At 40.4% G+C, this 17,667-nt stretch overlaps 1 protein-coding gene across 1 annotated transcript; it reads left to right on the top strand.

The window, feature by feature from the left end:
- The first annotated feature begins 973 nt into the window (after positions 1-973).
- Positions 974-13,021, top strand: LOC119264691 (B-cell receptor CD22-like). Its single transcript, XM_037543320.1, has 6 exons — positions 974-1,035; positions 8,447-8,791; positions 11,183-11,431; positions 11,648-11,905; positions 11,991-12,029; positions 13,017-13,021. The coding sequence occupies exons 1-6, from the start codon at positions 978-980 to the stop codon at positions 13,019-13,021; spliced, it is 954 nt and encodes a 317-aa protein (XP_037399217.1). The 5' UTR covers positions 974-977.
- Positions 13,022-17,667: the final 4,646 nt, after the last annotated feature.

Raw genomic sequence — 17,667 nt, 5'->3', positions numbered from 1 at the left:
CAGGTAGCCCACTGGCTTTTTCCTAAGATTGTGGCCGGGCGGCCCGCTGGTGATTAAGCAGAATATCAGATCATCAGAATATCAATGTGTGTGCGGGTGGACAAGTAGCGGCGTACAGTCAGCTGGGTGTAGACTTCTTATCTGGGAACGTGCTAACTGTAAACGAACGTGCTAGCTTACATTTTAGATCTTGCAGATGTTTAAAGTAACGTTCATCTCTTGCTGCAGCTCAGACGACCACATATATTCTATAAGAGGAACGAGTGCATTAATAACTCGGAGTTTCATCTGTCTACTTATCTCTAACCACATCTAGTTCATCCTCTCAGCGCCGTCTCTGTTCTCACCATTTCTCATCTGGACGTTGAAGAGGAGCCTCGTTACAGAACAGTAAGATGATTTCTTTACTTCAGAACATTTTAATAGTTCATGAAAAAGATACAGAGCAAATTTAGGTTTTTGTGTTTAGACCGATGTTTCAAACATTTCAGCTTCAAAGAAGTTCAGTTCATCTTTATTGACTGAGGTGGGACTGTTTTGGGGGGAAAGTGTGGAGAACATATTTGATCACATGATGCTTAAGAAGTAAAGAAAACAAATATATTGGGAAGAAAATATTTGATAACTCCTTTTTTTGTCTGAGGAACAAATTTTGATGCCTTAAATCTCCACTGTGGGGGAGAATAGCTCTGAATGAAGGTGATCCAGGTTGATCAGTATAGATCTTCCCTTGTGAAGTACCTGGTGGTAATAGATTCTAAGAAACGTCAGTTTAATCACAGTTTTCAAAATATAAGAAGCTCTTGTTCTTTACAATCAGGTTACCACGACACACATTTATGAAGAACTTAAATGATTATATGAAAGACAGACTTCATTACACAGTCAGCATTTAAAGTTCTGGACTTTTGAAGGACTTTAGATGAAGATGTAGGAACATTTAATCATTAACTAAAAATCTCCTCCAGGCTGCTGTGATGAGGTCATTGAGAACGGCTCCTCCTCTTCCTCTGGTCTTTCTGCTCATGACTGCTGGTGAGTCAGTGTTTGTTGTGGTTTGTGGTTTCTCTCAGAATCAGCTCAGTGGTGTAGAGTAGCTGCTGGAGTTGGAGAGGAGACAGGAAGAGGAAGAGACAGGAAGACGCTATGCTGTAGTAACGCAGACCTCAACGCGAACCTCGGCAATATTGAGCAAGGCAGCAAGTCAGTAATCTATACACTACATGGATTAGTCTTCTTAGCCAACACAGTTATAAAACAACTTTAAAAGCTATAAAATTTATATTAATAAGCTACTCACTACCGGAAGTACACTGGAGGACGGTGAAGAAGATCTGGACAGTCTGCAAGCTTACATCGACGAGTGTTTCGACCGAGTCGTAATGGGAAAACCAACCAACACGCCGTCCAGCAGCAAAGGAGCTCCATCCACCAAGAGGAGTCGCCCAGAAGATTCACCGGGGGCTTCTTCTCAGTCCAGCGAAGTGGCGGACATTTTGGAGTCCATTGATAAGAAGCTGTCCAGTTTCGACGCTCGCCTCTCCTTTTTGGAAATTCTTCACAAGGAGTTTCAGGCTCTCCGGGAGTCGGTAGAGTTCAGCCAACAGCAGGTGGAAGCACTCGCTGTGGAGAACGCCGCTCTCAGAGAGTCGGTGAATTCCCTCACCAAGGAGAAATCGGAGGAAAACCCGGAGACGACAGTGAAGGAGTTCTTGCAATCCTACCTGAAGCTCCCGGAGGACACCGTTAAAACCATCAATTTCGATCGTGTTCACCGTATAGGAGCTAAGCGACCCGGGGCACACAGACCCAGACCAATCATAGCCAAATTCGAACGTTTCAAGCAGAAAGAGCTGGTGAAGAGCCGCGGACGGGAGCTGAGAGGAACGGACTTCAGCGTCAACGATCAGTTTCCTAAAGAGATCCTGGAGCGACGCAAAATCCTGTTCCCTCTCCGGAAAAAGCACATCCAAGAAGGTTGACGAGCTGTCATCGCGGTGGACAAACTCTATATAAACGGACAGCTCTATCGCGACCAGGAAACCACGCCATGGCTATACTGATCAGGTGACCTGTGTATACAAACGCCTTTTTTCTCTATCTTCTTTTTTTTTTTTTTCTTTTTTACATGTCTGTATATAACAATTAATGCCGGTTCAGACAGCATAGTGGACTTTATGTTAAGTAATTATTATTATTTTTATTTTATTTTTATTATTAATTTTTTTTTTTCCTCATTCTTTTGCTATATTTGTCACTTTGGAGCACCCTTTCCTTTCCTTTTCTTTCTGCACCCAACATGTTTGCTACACAACACACACAATGCTATACAGGACACACAACATGCAGTGTACACTCACATACACATCCACACACACACACATCTTCAGTGAGCACGCAACACTTTCTCGATTAATTTCAATATGAGCACACTGAGGTTTGTTTCATGGAATGTGCGTGGAGTTGGTTCAAGGGAGAAGAAGGTGAAAATTATTAACCGGTTAAACTTCTCTATTAGAAACACGATGTCAGACCCCGAAGGCAGATTTATAATACTTAATCTATCTATTCAGAATATAGATTTATGTATTGCCAGTATATATGGACCAAATGTTGATGATCCCTCCTTCTTTCATACCTTCTTCACCTCACTTGCTGATCACTCTGACACCACAATTGTAATAGGAGGGGACTTCAACCTGGTACTTAATGCAGAGATTGACAGGCTCAGTACAGCAGTGAGTCAAAGAAACTGGCAGTCTGCAGACATTCTTAAACAATACATGAAGGATTTTGGTCTTTGCGATGCTTGGCGCTCACATCACCCCACCCTGAGAGATTATAGTCTTTTCTCACAAGTACATCACTCCCACTCCCGCTTGGATTACTTTTTAGTCAGTAGCTCCATGATGACGGAAATCACAGACACTCAGATACATCCTATCACTATTAGTGATCACGCACCTGTATCTGTGTCTCTGACACAGAAACGAGTTACACCACCAACTAGGAACTGGAGATTTAATACATCATTACTTAAAGAACAAGATTTCATTAATTATTTTAAACGAGAGTGGGCTATATACTTAGAACAAAATAATCTGCCGGAAATATCGCCATGTGTTCTTTGGGAAGCAGGAAAGGCAGTAATGCGGGGTAAAATAATTTCTTACTGCGCACATAAGAAAAATAAAGAAAAAACACTTCTATTAGAATTGGAACAGAAAATTAAATCTTTAGAAAAGGCCTACGCTGCATCACCACAAGAAAATATAATTAACAACCTGAGGAAACTTCAATTGGAATTAAATGAAATACTTGATAAGAAGACACAATTTATGTTGCAGAGGTTGCGTCTGGAAAACTTTGAACATGGAAATAAATCTGGAAAATTCCTGGCCAATCAGTTAAAACTGAATAAAGAAAAAACAGCTATTCACTCTATTAAAGACTCGGTCGGTAATATTACTCATGACCCACAACAAATAAATAACTCCTTTAAAGACTTTTATGAAGCCTTATACTCATCACAGATTAATCCATCTGATGCTGAAATTGAAGAATTTCTTAATGACATAAATCTTCCTAAATTAAATGAGGATCAGATTACGACTCTTGATTCACCGTTTTCATCATCTGAATTCTATAAGGCAATACAGCACCTTCCAAATAATAAAGCCCCAGGCCCAGACGGGTTCCCAGCAGAGTTCTATAAAGAATTCTGGCCTGTGTTAGAACCTACTTTTTTCAGGATGGTGACTCAAATCAAGAATAACCACACAATCTCTCCAAACATGAACTCGGCCAACATTAGCCTGCTTCTTAAACCAGGCAAAGACCCAACACTTCCATCTAGCTATCGCCCAATCTCTCTTATTAATGTAGACCTTAAAATTATTTGCAAAGTTCTCGCAAGAAGATTAGAAAAAATCACTCCATCTATTAGACATTCGGACCAAACAGGTTTTATCAAGGGCCGGCACTCGGCCGATAACACACGCCGACTAATAAATATAATAGACTACTGTTCCATTAACAAATCAGAAAAAATAGTCGTCTCTTTAGATGCAGAGAAAGCATTCGACTGGGTAAATTGGAAATTTCTGTAAGCAGTTCTACATAAATTTGGATTTGGCCCATCCTTTATAAACTGGATCGAAACACTAAACAGCTCTCCAAATGCACGGGTTAGGACAAATGATCTTATCTCACAAAGCTTCAGTCTGCAGAGGGGAACTAGACAAGGTTGCCCACTCTCTCCCTCAATGTTTATCATCTTCATTGAGCCACTAGCAGCAAAAATCCGACAGAATGTAAACATCACAGGAATCCAAACAGAAAATACAGACCATAAAATAAGCCTTTATGCTGATGATGTATTACTTTTCCTCGGGAACTCACAAACCGCTCTTCTAAAGACAATCACACTTATAGATAAGTTCTCATCTGTATCAGATTACTCCATTAATTGGAGTAAATCAACAGTTTTGCCTCTGAATTGTAAATTTCAGAACATCATAACTACATCACTACAGTCGGGCAACATTAGATATCTAGGTATAAATTTTTCTCCCAGGCTGTCAGATCTGGTACGACTGAACCATATTCCTCTACTAAAAACAATAGAGGACGATCTCACACGTTGGAACTCTCTACCTATATCTCTCATGGGGAGAGTTGCCACAATAAAAATGATGATTCTGCCTAAAGTAAATTATCTGTTCTTAATGATCCCTAATAAACCTTCTATTGCTTGGTTTAAATCGCTAGACTCATATATTTCTAAATTTTTATGGAAAAGTAAAAGATCTAGAATAAGCTTGAAGACTTTACAAAAGCTAAAATGCAGCGGTGGTCTAGAACTACCAAATTTTTATCACTATTTTTTAGCCAATAGACTACAGTATGTTTCAAGGTGGATGAAATCAAACCACTCAGACAGCCCATGGCTGGAGTATGTGTATTGTAATTGTAAGTATGTGTATTGTAATTGTGAGTATGTGTATTGTAATTGTGAGTATGTGTATTGTAATTGTGAGTATGTGTATTGTCATTGTGAGTGTGTGTATTGTAATTGTGAGTATGTGTATTGTAATCGTGAGTATGTGTATTGTAATCGTGAGTATGTGTATTGTCATTGTGAGTATGTGTATTGTAATCGTGAGTATGTGTATTGTAATCGTGAGTATGTGTATTGTAACCGTGAGTATGTGTATTGTAATCGTGAGTATGTGTATTGTAATCGTGAGTATGTGTATTGTCATCGTGAGTGTGTGTATTGTCATCGTGAGTGTGTGTATTGTCATCGTGAGTGTGTGTATTGTAATTGTGAGTATGTGTATTGTAATCGTGAGTATGTGTATTGTAATCGTGAGTATGAGTATTGTAATCGTGAGTATGTGTATTGTCATTGTGAGTATGTGTATTGTCATTGTGAGTATGTGTATTGTAATCGTGAGTATGTGTATTGTAATCGTGAGTATGTGTATTGTAACCGTGAGTATGTGTATTGTAATCGTGAGTATGTGTATTGTAATCGTGAGTATGTGTATTGTCATTGTGAGTATGTGTATTGTAATCGTGAGTATGTGTATTGTAATCGTGAGTATGTGTATTGTAATCGTGAGTATGTGTATTGTCATTGTGAGTATGTGTATTGTCATTGTGAGTATGTGTATTGTAATCGTGAGTATGTGTATTGTAATCGTGAGTATGTGTATTGTAATCGTGAGTATGTGTATTGTAACCGTGAGTATGTGTATTGTAATCGTGAGTATGTGTATTGTAATCGTGAGTATGTGTATTGTCATTGTGAGTGTGTGTATTGTAATTGTGAGTATGTGTATTGTCATTGTGAGTATGTGTATTGTAATTGTGAGTATGAGTATTGTCATTGTGAGTATGTGTATTGTCATTGTGAGTATGTGTATTGTCATTGTGAGTATGTGTATTGTAATCGTGAGTATGTGTATTGTAATCGTGAGTATGTGTATTGTAATTGTGAGTATGTGTATTGTAATTGTGAGTATGTGTATTGTAATTGTGAGTATGTGTATTGTCATTGTGAGTATGTGTATTGTAATTGTGAGTATGTGTATTGTCATTGTGAGTATGTGTATTGTCATTGTGAGTATGTGTATTGTAATCGTGAGTATGTGTATTGTAATCGTGAGTATGTGTATTGTCATTGTGAGTATGTGTATTGTAATCGTGAGTATGTGTATTGTAACCGTGAGTATGTGTATTGTAATTGTGAGTATGTGTATTGTCATTGTGAGTATGTGTATTGTAATTGTGAGTATGTGTATTGTAATCGTGAGTATGTGTATTGTCATTGTGAGTATGTGTATTGTCATTGTGAGTATGTGTATTGTAATTGTGAGTGTGTGTATTGTAATTGTGAGTATGTGTATTGTAATCGTGAGTATGTGTATGTGTGATAATTGTTGTCTCTTGTGTGCGTGTGGGTGTGTATGTTTTGTGCTGTGTCAGCTGTGTCGGCGGGCGCCGGCCTGGAGCACGGTGGTGTCCTGGGGGCGTGGCCGCTTCGGGCCCGGGGCCGGCCTTCCCTGCGCCGCGGCCGGGTGTAGGAAACCGGGGTGCCTAGTGAGCTAGCGCCAGCTGGCTCTCTTCCTCCGAGGGGTAGTTCTCTGCCTCTCGGTCTTTCTTATCCTGACCCTTCCCCTCCTCCCACTCAGTCAAACATCACACTACACATGGGGGTTCTGGGGGAGGGGGGCCATGCTGCAGTGAGTAGGGCCACCTACCTGGCTCTGCTCACTGTGATGCGTGATGTCCCACTCCTCCCCTTTTTTCCCCCCTTACAATGACACATTTCATGACACAGTACAGTACACACAGGGCTTTGGGGGGCAGGTGTCACTCAGTGGATGGTGTCACTCTCACACCCCGGTTTGGTGCACCCTGCCTGGTGGGGGGACCGGCCGGTCGTTCGGGGCCGGGGTGGCTGCCTCCCTGGGTTACCGCTGACCCGTGCTGGTGTCCGCCCGCCGACACTGTGAGTCCATGTATGTTCCGTGTGTGTGCATGAGTGGGTGACTGGTGTGTGCGAGTGTGGGTGTGGGTGTGTGTGGGTGCATGTGAACATGTGTGTGTGGACAGCTGGGCCTGGGTCTATGACTTGCTGAGCCTGGACATCTGTGGTACATGGTGGTGGGCAGGAGTTACCCCTCCCCACCGCTCCCCGCTGCTTGCCGACTCCGCCCCCCCCCCGGGGTATGGGTGCCCTGTGGGTCCCTGGGTGCATGGCTGGACATCTTGGCGTGGTCCTTGCCCTGCTCCCTTGGCGGTTGTGTCCTGAGGGAGGTTTGGGCCTCTCTGGCATGGGGGGGGGGTCCTGCCGGGGGTCGGCCGGTCTCGGGCGCCTGGGCCCTCGGGGGCCGCATGCTCGGCTCATGCTGGGGATGTTGGCCTGCCGGGGGGGTGGGCTGCTCATTGCCTCTGGCTCTCCGGTCACTTGCCCTTTGTCTGTGGGCGCTCTGTCTGGGGCCTCCATTCTTCGTCCTCTGGGGCGTGCACGCGGTGGCCGTCGGGGCGTGTGGCCTCAGGTCTCCTGAGTTCCTAATGGGCTGTGGATGGTCCGGGTCCCCCGGGTCCTTCCCTATCTGTCTCTGGACCACGGGGGCATGGTTGCGGCTTCTTGCCCTCATTGCTGAGCACATTCCATGACACATGACACGTGAACGCATATACACACATATACACGTTGCTGCAAACAGTAGAATTGTGTGTGGTGGGTGGGTGTATATGTATAGAGGCATATGTATAGATATGTAAACATGTGTATGCATGTAGCAGCAAATAGTAGAATTATGTCTGGGTGTATATATGTATATGTATATGTGAATATGTATATGTATGTATAGCGGTATAATTGTTTTTTTCCCCTTCTCTTTTTTTTTATTTACTTACTTATTTATCTATTTATTTTTATTTAGTTGTCTGTTTATTTACTTATTTTATTTGATTTTTCTCTTTTTTTAATTAATTAATTTATTTATTTATTTTTTTTCCTATTTATTTATTTACTTACTTAATTATCATTATTATGATTTATTATTATTATTATTATTATTATTATTATTATGATTTATTATTATTATTATTTTTTTCTCTCTCCTCCCTTCTTCTCTTTCTTTCCTGTCCTCTTTTTTATTGCCTGTCAGGCCTGGCCAAACAAATAAAATACAAACTTTAACAAGAATAGGCTTTAGTAACCTATAGAGCTTTTTCTTGTGAAAACAAATATGTTTGGTACATCAGTACATTCGGATACCATTCCGATTGCCAAAATGGCCAGACATGACAGGTTATTAAAAAAAAAAAAAAGGAGAGGAGAGAAGTGAAGCTGTAAGCTACAGTAACTCTGACTGTCTTATGGGCTCCAGACTCTGTAATCAGCTCTTTCATGCATCATATGTTTCAGGAGCTTTTGGAGCAGAGTGGAGTGTGAAGTACAACCAACAGGAAATCTGTGCTTTAAAAGGATCCACAGTGTTTATGAACGCAACTTTTACTCACCCAGAAGGTCTCACAGTGACAGAGACTTTCTGGGTCATACACCCAGTTGAGGGGGTGGAGCCGACTGATCTGAGTATAGACCCAGATTATTCAGGCAGAGTCAAGTTTTTAACTGATGATCAGAAACACTTCTCCCTCAAACTGAGTGATGTGATGAAGAAGGATGAACATCAGTTCTGCTTCAGAATCATAACAAATGTAGAAAAAGAAAGATGGTGGGGTAAACCTGGAGTTCATCTCAGAGTTACAGGTGAGTTAATCAGCCCATTGTCCAGCTATAAGACACAGCTCTGGATTCAGAGTCATGTTTATTCATGACTTCTCTGAATATTCATGTTGTTTTATCATCACTGATTTTATTAATCTGCTCTAATGATGTTCAGCTTCTGTTCTGATTCACTCCTACATCATTTTATCTGGTCTTACTCCTCATTCAGTTCATCTGCTCAGTTTCTTTCTGATCCTCTCCACATCAAATCCAGGACTAATTATTAATCCTTTAAATTACAGTCTTATTATTTAGTTACTGATCTAAAGATCTTTCATGTTAAAGTTAAAAATCAATTATTCATCAAATGTTATAAACAACACACACATGGTCACTGCTGGAACTGGGTCATGGTAACTTCACTGAAGACGAGTTACACATTTAACATTTTTAATCTGTTTCTGTTTCTCTGTTTATAACGTGTGATGAGTCCTGTTCTTGGCTCAGAAACCAACACCGGACACAAAAACCTTATTTTGAGGGTTTATTCTGACTGCTACACATATGTAAGAGTAACGGTCGAAAAAGGGCTGCAAAACTGAGTGTTCACTTTTTCTGACAGGGTGGAAAAGTGAGTGGACAATCTAAAGGAACAAACCCAAATAAAATACAATCAGAGGAAATACGGCAGGGGTCTGGACGAGACCACCACCACACCCATGAGCACTGTACAAGAGTATTCAGTAATACACAGTACAGTGCACATATTAGCTATTAGCACAATACAGCCTCTATACTTACTTCTATCCCTAGACAACCGATGGCCCCTCCCTCTGGGGGGGAGGCCACTTACACCACCAAGCTGTGTGAAACTATACAGCGGTGGATAACATCAGAAACACGTACACACAGTCTCAAAAGACTGGACTAACAATTAGATATTATTCACGTACACATGAAGACAATAAGAAACTCTAAATACAGGTTTAGTCTTTGCTCCACTACCTGAAACAACTTCCCAGAGCTCAAGATGGAAATAACTACCCACATATGGGACACACCACATAACGAAACCTTGGCGAATATCATCCGCGGAAATCTACACTGTTAAGGTAACAGCCGGTCGCCAAACACATAAGATGGTGCTCAGCGGGTCGTAATATATATATAACTGCTGAACATCTCCATCAGGATTCTTTAATATTACCTGGATGATGCACAAAAGGAGCTCTATATTACCCCGCTGCACCCGCCCTCGTTCTCCATACTATCACATCCCACTGCTCAACTCGCGCCAGTACCAACCACTGAAAGGGGGTGTGTCTAAATAAAAGCCCCTATTGCCGTCTGCACTGAAGGGAACAAAATAGAAGTCATTTTCCACTTGGCCACAAATTAAAGTATCACACAGAGCAAAAGCTAATTTTTAAATTATTGGGAAAAAGTAAAATTAAAAGGAGATGTAAGGATGATGTATAAATATGTTCCAGACTAGATGAGGATTTTATGAAGACGTTCCTTTTTTGTTTTCCTGTTTTTTATTGGTATTAATCATCTTTCCGTGCCCCGTTGTAAGTGCGCTGGTGCTGCTGCTTTACATCAGATTTCTGTTAGTTTTGTATTGTTTGTGTGTTTTTGTTGGTGTTTGCTTGAGAAGGTCAACCTGAGCCATCACATCCACTGAGATACAGACCGAGAATGGCTTTCAAACTGTAGCTCGGTGGTTACGTGGCCTCTCAGGCCGGCTGCTGAGGTATCACTGCACTACAGCTGTGAGGCTGCCTGGACTGGTGGTGTTCAGCTTCAGGAAAATGCTCCCTCTTCATAGCGAAGGACATCTTCAGTCGAGGCTTCCCGGTTCGGCCTCCTGTGTGATGCTGTAGTTGCAGCATAAAACTTTCCCTCAGTGCTAACGACACTTTCCAGACTAGCTGAGTGACTCAGTGCTGTGGTCACTGAAATGTCTCTCTCTAGCTGTGGGAACTGTGGAGTGTGTGTGTGTGTGTGTGTGTGTGTGTGTGTGTGTGTGTGTGTGTGTGTGTGGGGTGGGGGGGGGATGTGCTGTATTGTTATGTATTGATTGTAAAGCGTCCATGATCATAGGAAAGGCTCTATGTAAATAAATAAATAAATGGTGATGCTGCTGCTGCTGCTGCTGCTGATGATGATGATGATGATGATGATGATGATGATGATGAAATATGTGTGAGTTCTCAACTGAATATGAGCTCATTAAATATTTGAGTAAAATGCACCTCCAGTCAATACAGAACAGAGTTCATCATTACATCTGCAGGACACACAGAAGATCAAACATCACTCAGTTTAGTTTCATCTGCTCTGGTTTCTAGACTCACTGCTGAGTTTCATGAATGAGGTTCACTGACTTTACAGCTTTTCCCTTCTAATCTGATGGTCCTCTTATTGTCTTAGAGCTCCGTGTAGAAGCTCCTGAAGAAGTGACAGAGGGAGAAACAGCAGATCTGACATGTAAGACCACCTGCAGTCTGACTGACCCAACATTCATCTGGTACAAAAATGGACGTCCTTTAACCACAAAGACCATCAAGAACAACCAGCTCCACCTGCAGAAGGTCAGCAGTGAGGATGCAGGCAGTTATAGCTGTGCTGTAGGAGGATCTCAACACCTCCACTCTACTGCTCACAGACTCAGAGTCAGATGTGAGTTTAACTCTTTTTTTAGTTTTTTCCTCAAAGTAAATAAATGTAGGACTTTAAAAATGTATCCTGGCTTTCTGGGCTTGTTTACAGTTTGTGGTCTTATTTAATAGCAATTTGTTTGCATAAATTAAGCAAGATATTAAATATTTAATAAATATTTCAGTTTTAATATTCAAACCTTCAAATACAAATCATGTAATTATTATAATCATCTAGATCCTCCAAAGAGGGTCTCAGTGTCCATCAGTCCCTCTGGTGAAATAGTGGAGGGCAGTTCAGTGACTCTGACCTGCAGCAGTGATGGAAACCCACCTGTGAAGATCTACACCTGGTTTAAGGGATCAACATCAGTAGGAGAAGGAAAAACCTACAGCATTCCCAGCATCAGTTCTGAGGACAGTGGAGAATACACATGCCAGAGTAGGAATGATCATGGAGAGAGAAGATCCACTGCTGTGTATTTAACTGTCACATGTAAGTTAATGTTGAGGTATTCAGTTAAATTCAACCGAAACTCAAACACTAAAATATTATTTTTCCAATTTTTCATCTGTTGTAGATCCTCCAAAGACCATCTCAGTGTCCTTCAGTCCCTCTGGTGAAATAGTGGAGGGCAGTTCAGTGACTCTGACCTGCAGCAGTGATGGAAACCCACCTGTGAAGAACTACACCTGGTTTAAAGAAGGTGGAACCTCACCTGTAGGATCTGGACACACTTACAGCATCTTCAACATCACTGCTGACCACACTGGACTGTACTACTGTGAAGCTCAGAATGACCATGGAGCTCTGAATGGAACTGTGATGGTCACTGTTAAGAGTAGGTGGTGAATAATGAGATAAACGCTGTTTCTCTGTGTTCACTTTTACAGTAATGACAGATTAAAGTGATATTAATGATCTTTTCTGCAGGTCAGAGTTGGTCTGCAGTCTGGTTTGCAGTGGGAGGAGGAGGTTTTCTCCTTATTACTGTCCTAATCTGCATCTGCAGGTCAGCAATCATTTCCAAACCTGTTACTACAGTAAGAAGAAATGACTTTATTCTTGTTGTAGAAATGGATTAACAGATAAAATGATTTTGTCCTTAAACTAATTAGAATATATTGATTGTTTTGTCCAGTTTTCACAGAATGAAGAAAACAGCTGCTGGACCTGATCACAGTAAAACAAGACAGGTACATTTATATTCAGTCCATTCAGCAGACGCTCTTATCCAGAGACGCTTACAGAGCTACTTTGTTGTCCACTCAGAGAAAGTATCCCAGTAATTACAGTACATTAAAGCTCAGGAACTACCAGAGACCAAAGCCCTGTTGATACCTAGAAAGAAAGATACAGAATTAAGACACAGCATTAGTGCAGTCCAGTAAAGTCCAGGTAAGGTGGCCACAGTCCAAATGACCACATTATGTCCACCAGTCGGTGACAGTTTCACTTGCAGGCTGTATTTGTTTGTGATTTGAGAATCACAGAAAACAGCATTTCAATTTGGAAATCTCCATCAAAGAGTTTTTAGGAGTCTTTTCTGCCTCATTTTCAGAAGATTAGACATTTAAACTGTTCTCCATGAACTCTTCACCCTCAGGATGATGTCCTCTACACCAGCGTTACACACCGCACATCCAGACCTGCACAGGCTGCTGACTCTGCTGACTCAGGAGCTGCTGATGTTCTGTATGATGAAGTGACCAGCACTGACCAGCAGGGGGAGCCCCAGTATGCCAGTGTTACATTCCACCACCACACAGCTGCCCCTGGGTGAGTTTCACTGAGCTTTATATAAAGCAGCCCAGAGAAACTTTAGGAAAGAGGAATTTAGGGTTCAGAATCAAATGTTATTTTCTGTGAGCGCCTTTATGGGATTCCCAGTGTTACATTAGCACCAGGCTAGCAGTCGAGTGCAGTGTTCACTGCATTTCCACTCCTGCCTGCAGGCTGCCTGGGGCTTTAATCCACTCCTCACCAGTTTGGCTTTACTTTGAGGTTTGGTTTATAATATTAGGTCCCACTTTATATTAACTGTCTCTAATAACTGTGTAGTTACATGTTAATAACATACATTAAAGCATTGTAACTACTAATGATTTAGTCAGTGTTACAGGCGGATTACAGAAGTACAGCCGGTGTTACACACGAGTATCAACTTTTCTTTTGCCTCATGTAATTACACAGGTGTGTCTTTATAGATGTAACAGCTTATTCACTCTCATGTAATTACACAGGTGTGTCTTTATAGATGTTACAGCTTATTCACTCTCATGTAATTACACAGGTGTGTCTTTATAGACGTAACAGCTCATTCACTCTCATGTAATTACACAGGTGTGTCTTTATAGACGTAACAGCTCATTCACTCTCATGTAATTACACAGGTGTGTCTTTATAGACGTAACAGCTCATTCACTCTCATGTAATTACACAGGTGTGTCTTTATAGACGTTACAGCTTATTCACTCTCATGTAATTACACAGGTGTGTCTTTATAGATGGATTAGCTTATTCACTCTCATGTAATTACACAGGTGTGTCTTTATAGATGGAACAGCTTATTCACTCTCATGTAATTACACAGGTGTGTCTTTATAGATGGAACAGCTCATTCACTCTCATGTAATTACACAGGTGTGTCTTTTTAGATGTTACAGCTCATTCACTCTCATGTAATTACACAGGTGTGTCTTTATAGATGGAACAGCTCATTCACTCATGTAATTACACAAGTGTGTCTTTATAGATGGAACAGCTCATTCACTCATGTAATTACACAGGTGTGTCTTTATAGATGGAACAGCTTATTCACTCTCATGTAATTACACAGGTGTGTCTTTATAGATGGAACAGCTTATTCACTCTCATGTAATTACACAGGTGTGTCTTTATAGATGGAACAGCTTATTCACTCTCATGTAATTACACAGGTGTGTCTTTATAGATGTAACAGCTTATTCACTCTCATGTAATTACACAGGTGTGCCTTTATAGATGGAACAGCTTATTCACTCTCATGTAATTACACAGGTGTGCCTTTATAGATGGAACAGCTTATTCACTCTCATGTAATTACACAGGTGTGTCTTTATAGATGGAACAGCTTATTCACTCTCATGTAATTACACAGGTGTGTCTTTATAGATGTTACAGCTTATTCACTCTCATGTAATTACACAAGTGTGTCTTTATAGACGTACCAGCTCATTCACTCTCATGTAATTACACAGGTGTGTCTTTATAGATGTAACAGCTTATTCACTCTCATGTAATTACACAGGTGTGTCTTTATAGATGTAACAGCTTATTCACTCTCATGTAATTACACAGGTGTGTCTTTATAGACGTACCAGCTCATTCACTCTCATGTAATTACACAGGTGTGTCTTTATAGATGTAACAGCTTATTCACTCTCATGTAATTACACAGGTGTGTCTTTATAGATGTAACAGCTTATTCACTCTCATGTAATTACACAGGTGTGTCTTTATAGATGTAACAGCTCATTCACTCTCATGTAATTACACAGGTGTGTCTTTATAGATGTAACAGCTCATTCACTCTCATGTAATTACACAGGTGTGTCTTTATAGATGTAACAGCTCATTCACTCTCATGTAATTACACAGGTGTGTCTTTATAGATGTAACAGCTCATTCACTCTCATGTAATTACACAGGTGTGTCTTTATAGATGTAACAGCTCATTCACTCTCATGTAATTACACAGGTGTGTCTTTATAGACGTAACAGCTCATTCACTCTCATGTAATTACACAGGTGTCTTTATAGACGTACCAGCTCATTCACTCTCATGTAATTACACAGGTGTGTCTTTATAGATGTAACAGCTTAATCACTCTCATGTAATTACACAGGTGTGCCTTTATAGATGGAACAGCTTATTCACTCTCATGTAATTACACAGGTGTGTCTTTATAGACGTAACAGCTCATTCACTCTCATGTAATTACACAGGTGTGTCTTTATAGACGTAACAGCTCATTCACTCTCATGTAATTACACAGGTGTCTTTATAGACGTAACAGCTCATTCACTCTCATGTAATTACACAGGTGTCTTTATAGACGTAACAGCTCATTCACTCTCATGTAATTACACAGGTGTGTCTTTATAGACGTAACAGCTCATTCACTCTCATGTAATTACACAGGTGTGTCTTTATAGACGGAACAGCTCATTCACTCTCATGTAATTACACAGGTGTGTCTTTATAGATGTAGCAGCTCATTCACTCTCATGTAATTACACAGGTGTGTCTTTATAGATGGAACAGCTCATTCACTCTCATGTAATTACACAGGTGTGTCTTTATAGATGTAGCAGCTCATTCACTCTCATGTAATTACACAGGTGTGTCTTTATAGATGTAACAGCTCATTCACTCTCATGTAATTACACAGGTGTGTCTTTATAGATGTAACAGCTTATTCACTCTCATGTAATTACACAGGTGTGTCTTTATAGATGTAACAGCTTATTCACTCTCATGTAATTACACAGGTGTGTCTTTATAGATGGAACAGCTCATTCACTCTCATGTAATTACACAGGTGTGTCTTTATAGACGTAACAGCTCATTCACTCTCATGTAATTACACAGGTGTGTCTTTATAGACGTAACAGCTCATTCACTCTCATGTAATTACACAGGTGTGTCTTTATAGACGGAACAGCTCATTCACTCTCATGTAATTACACAGGTGTGTCTTTATAGACGTAACAGCTCATTCACTCTCATGTAATTACACAGGTGTGTCTTTATAGACGGAACAGCTCATTCACTCTCATGTAATTACACAGGTGTGTCTTTATAGATGGAACAGCTCATTCACTCTCATGTAATTACACAGGTGTGTCTTTATAGATGTAGCAGCTCATTCACTCTCATGTAATTACACAGGTGTGTCTTTATAGATGTAGCAGCTCATTCACTCTCATGTAATTACACAGGTGTGTCTTTATAGATGTAACAGCTCATTCACTCTCATGTAATTACACAGGTGTGTCTTTATAGATGTAACAGCTTATTCACTCTCATGTAATTACACAGGTGTGTCTTTATAGATGTAACAGCTTATTCACTCTCATGTAATTACACAGGTGTGTCTTTATAGACGGAACAGCTCATTCACTCTCATGTAATTACACAGGTGTGTCTTTATAGATGGAACAGCTCATTCACTCTCATGTAATTACACAGGTGTGTCTTTATAGATGTAGCAGCTCATTCACTCTCATGTAATTACACAGGTGTGTCTTTATAGATGGAACAGCTCATTCACTCTCATGTAATTACACAGGTGTGTCTTTATAGATGTAGCAGCTCATTCACTCTCATGTAATTACACAGGTGTGTCTTTATAGATGTAACAGCTCATTCACTCTCATGTAATTACACAGGTGTGTCTTTATAGATGTAACAGCTTATTCACTCTCATGTAATTACACAGGTGTGTCTTTATAGATGTAACAGCTTATTCACTCTCATGTAATTACACAGGTGTGTCTTTATAGATGGAACAGCTCATTCACTCTCATGTAATTACACAGGTGTGTCTTTATAGATGTAACAGCTCATTCACTCTCATGTAATTACGCAGGTGTGTCTTTATAGATGTAACAGCTTATTCACTCTCATGTAATTACGCAGGTGTGTCTTTATAGATGGAACAGCTCATTCACTCTCATGTAATTACGCAGGTGTGTCTTTATAGATGGAACAGCTCATTCACTCTCATGTAATTACACAGGTGTGTCTTTATAGATGTAACAGCTCATTCACTCTCATGTAATTACACAGGTGTGTCTTTATAGATGTAACAGCTCATTCACTCTCATGTAATTACACAGGTGTGTCTTTATAGATGTAACAGCTCATTCACTCTCATGTAATTACGCAGGTGTGTCTTTATAGATGTAACAGCTCATTCACTCTCATGTAATTACGCAGGTGTGTCTTTATAGATGTAACAGCTTATTCACTCTCATGTAATTACACAGGTGTGTCTTTATAGATGTAACAGCTTATTCACTCTCATGTAATTACACAGGTGTGTCTTTATAGATGTAACAGCTCATTCACTCTCATGTAATTACACAGGTGTGTCTTTATAGACGTAACAGCTCATTCACTCTCATGTAATTACACAGGTGTGTCTTTATAGATGTAACAGCTTATTCACTCTCATGTAATTACACAGGTGTGTCTTTATAGATGTAACAGC

This window comes from Pygocentrus nattereri, chromosome 12, assembly GCF_015220715.1.
Source record: "Pygocentrus nattereri isolate fPygNat1 chromosome 12, fPygNat1.pri, whole genome shotgun sequence".
NCBI classification, from domain to species: domain Eukaryota; kingdom Metazoa; phylum Chordata; class Actinopteri; order Characiformes; family Serrasalmidae; genus Pygocentrus; species Pygocentrus nattereri.
Note: the sequence above shows the minus strand (reverse complement) of the source record. Positions and strands in the feature narration are given on the sequence as shown.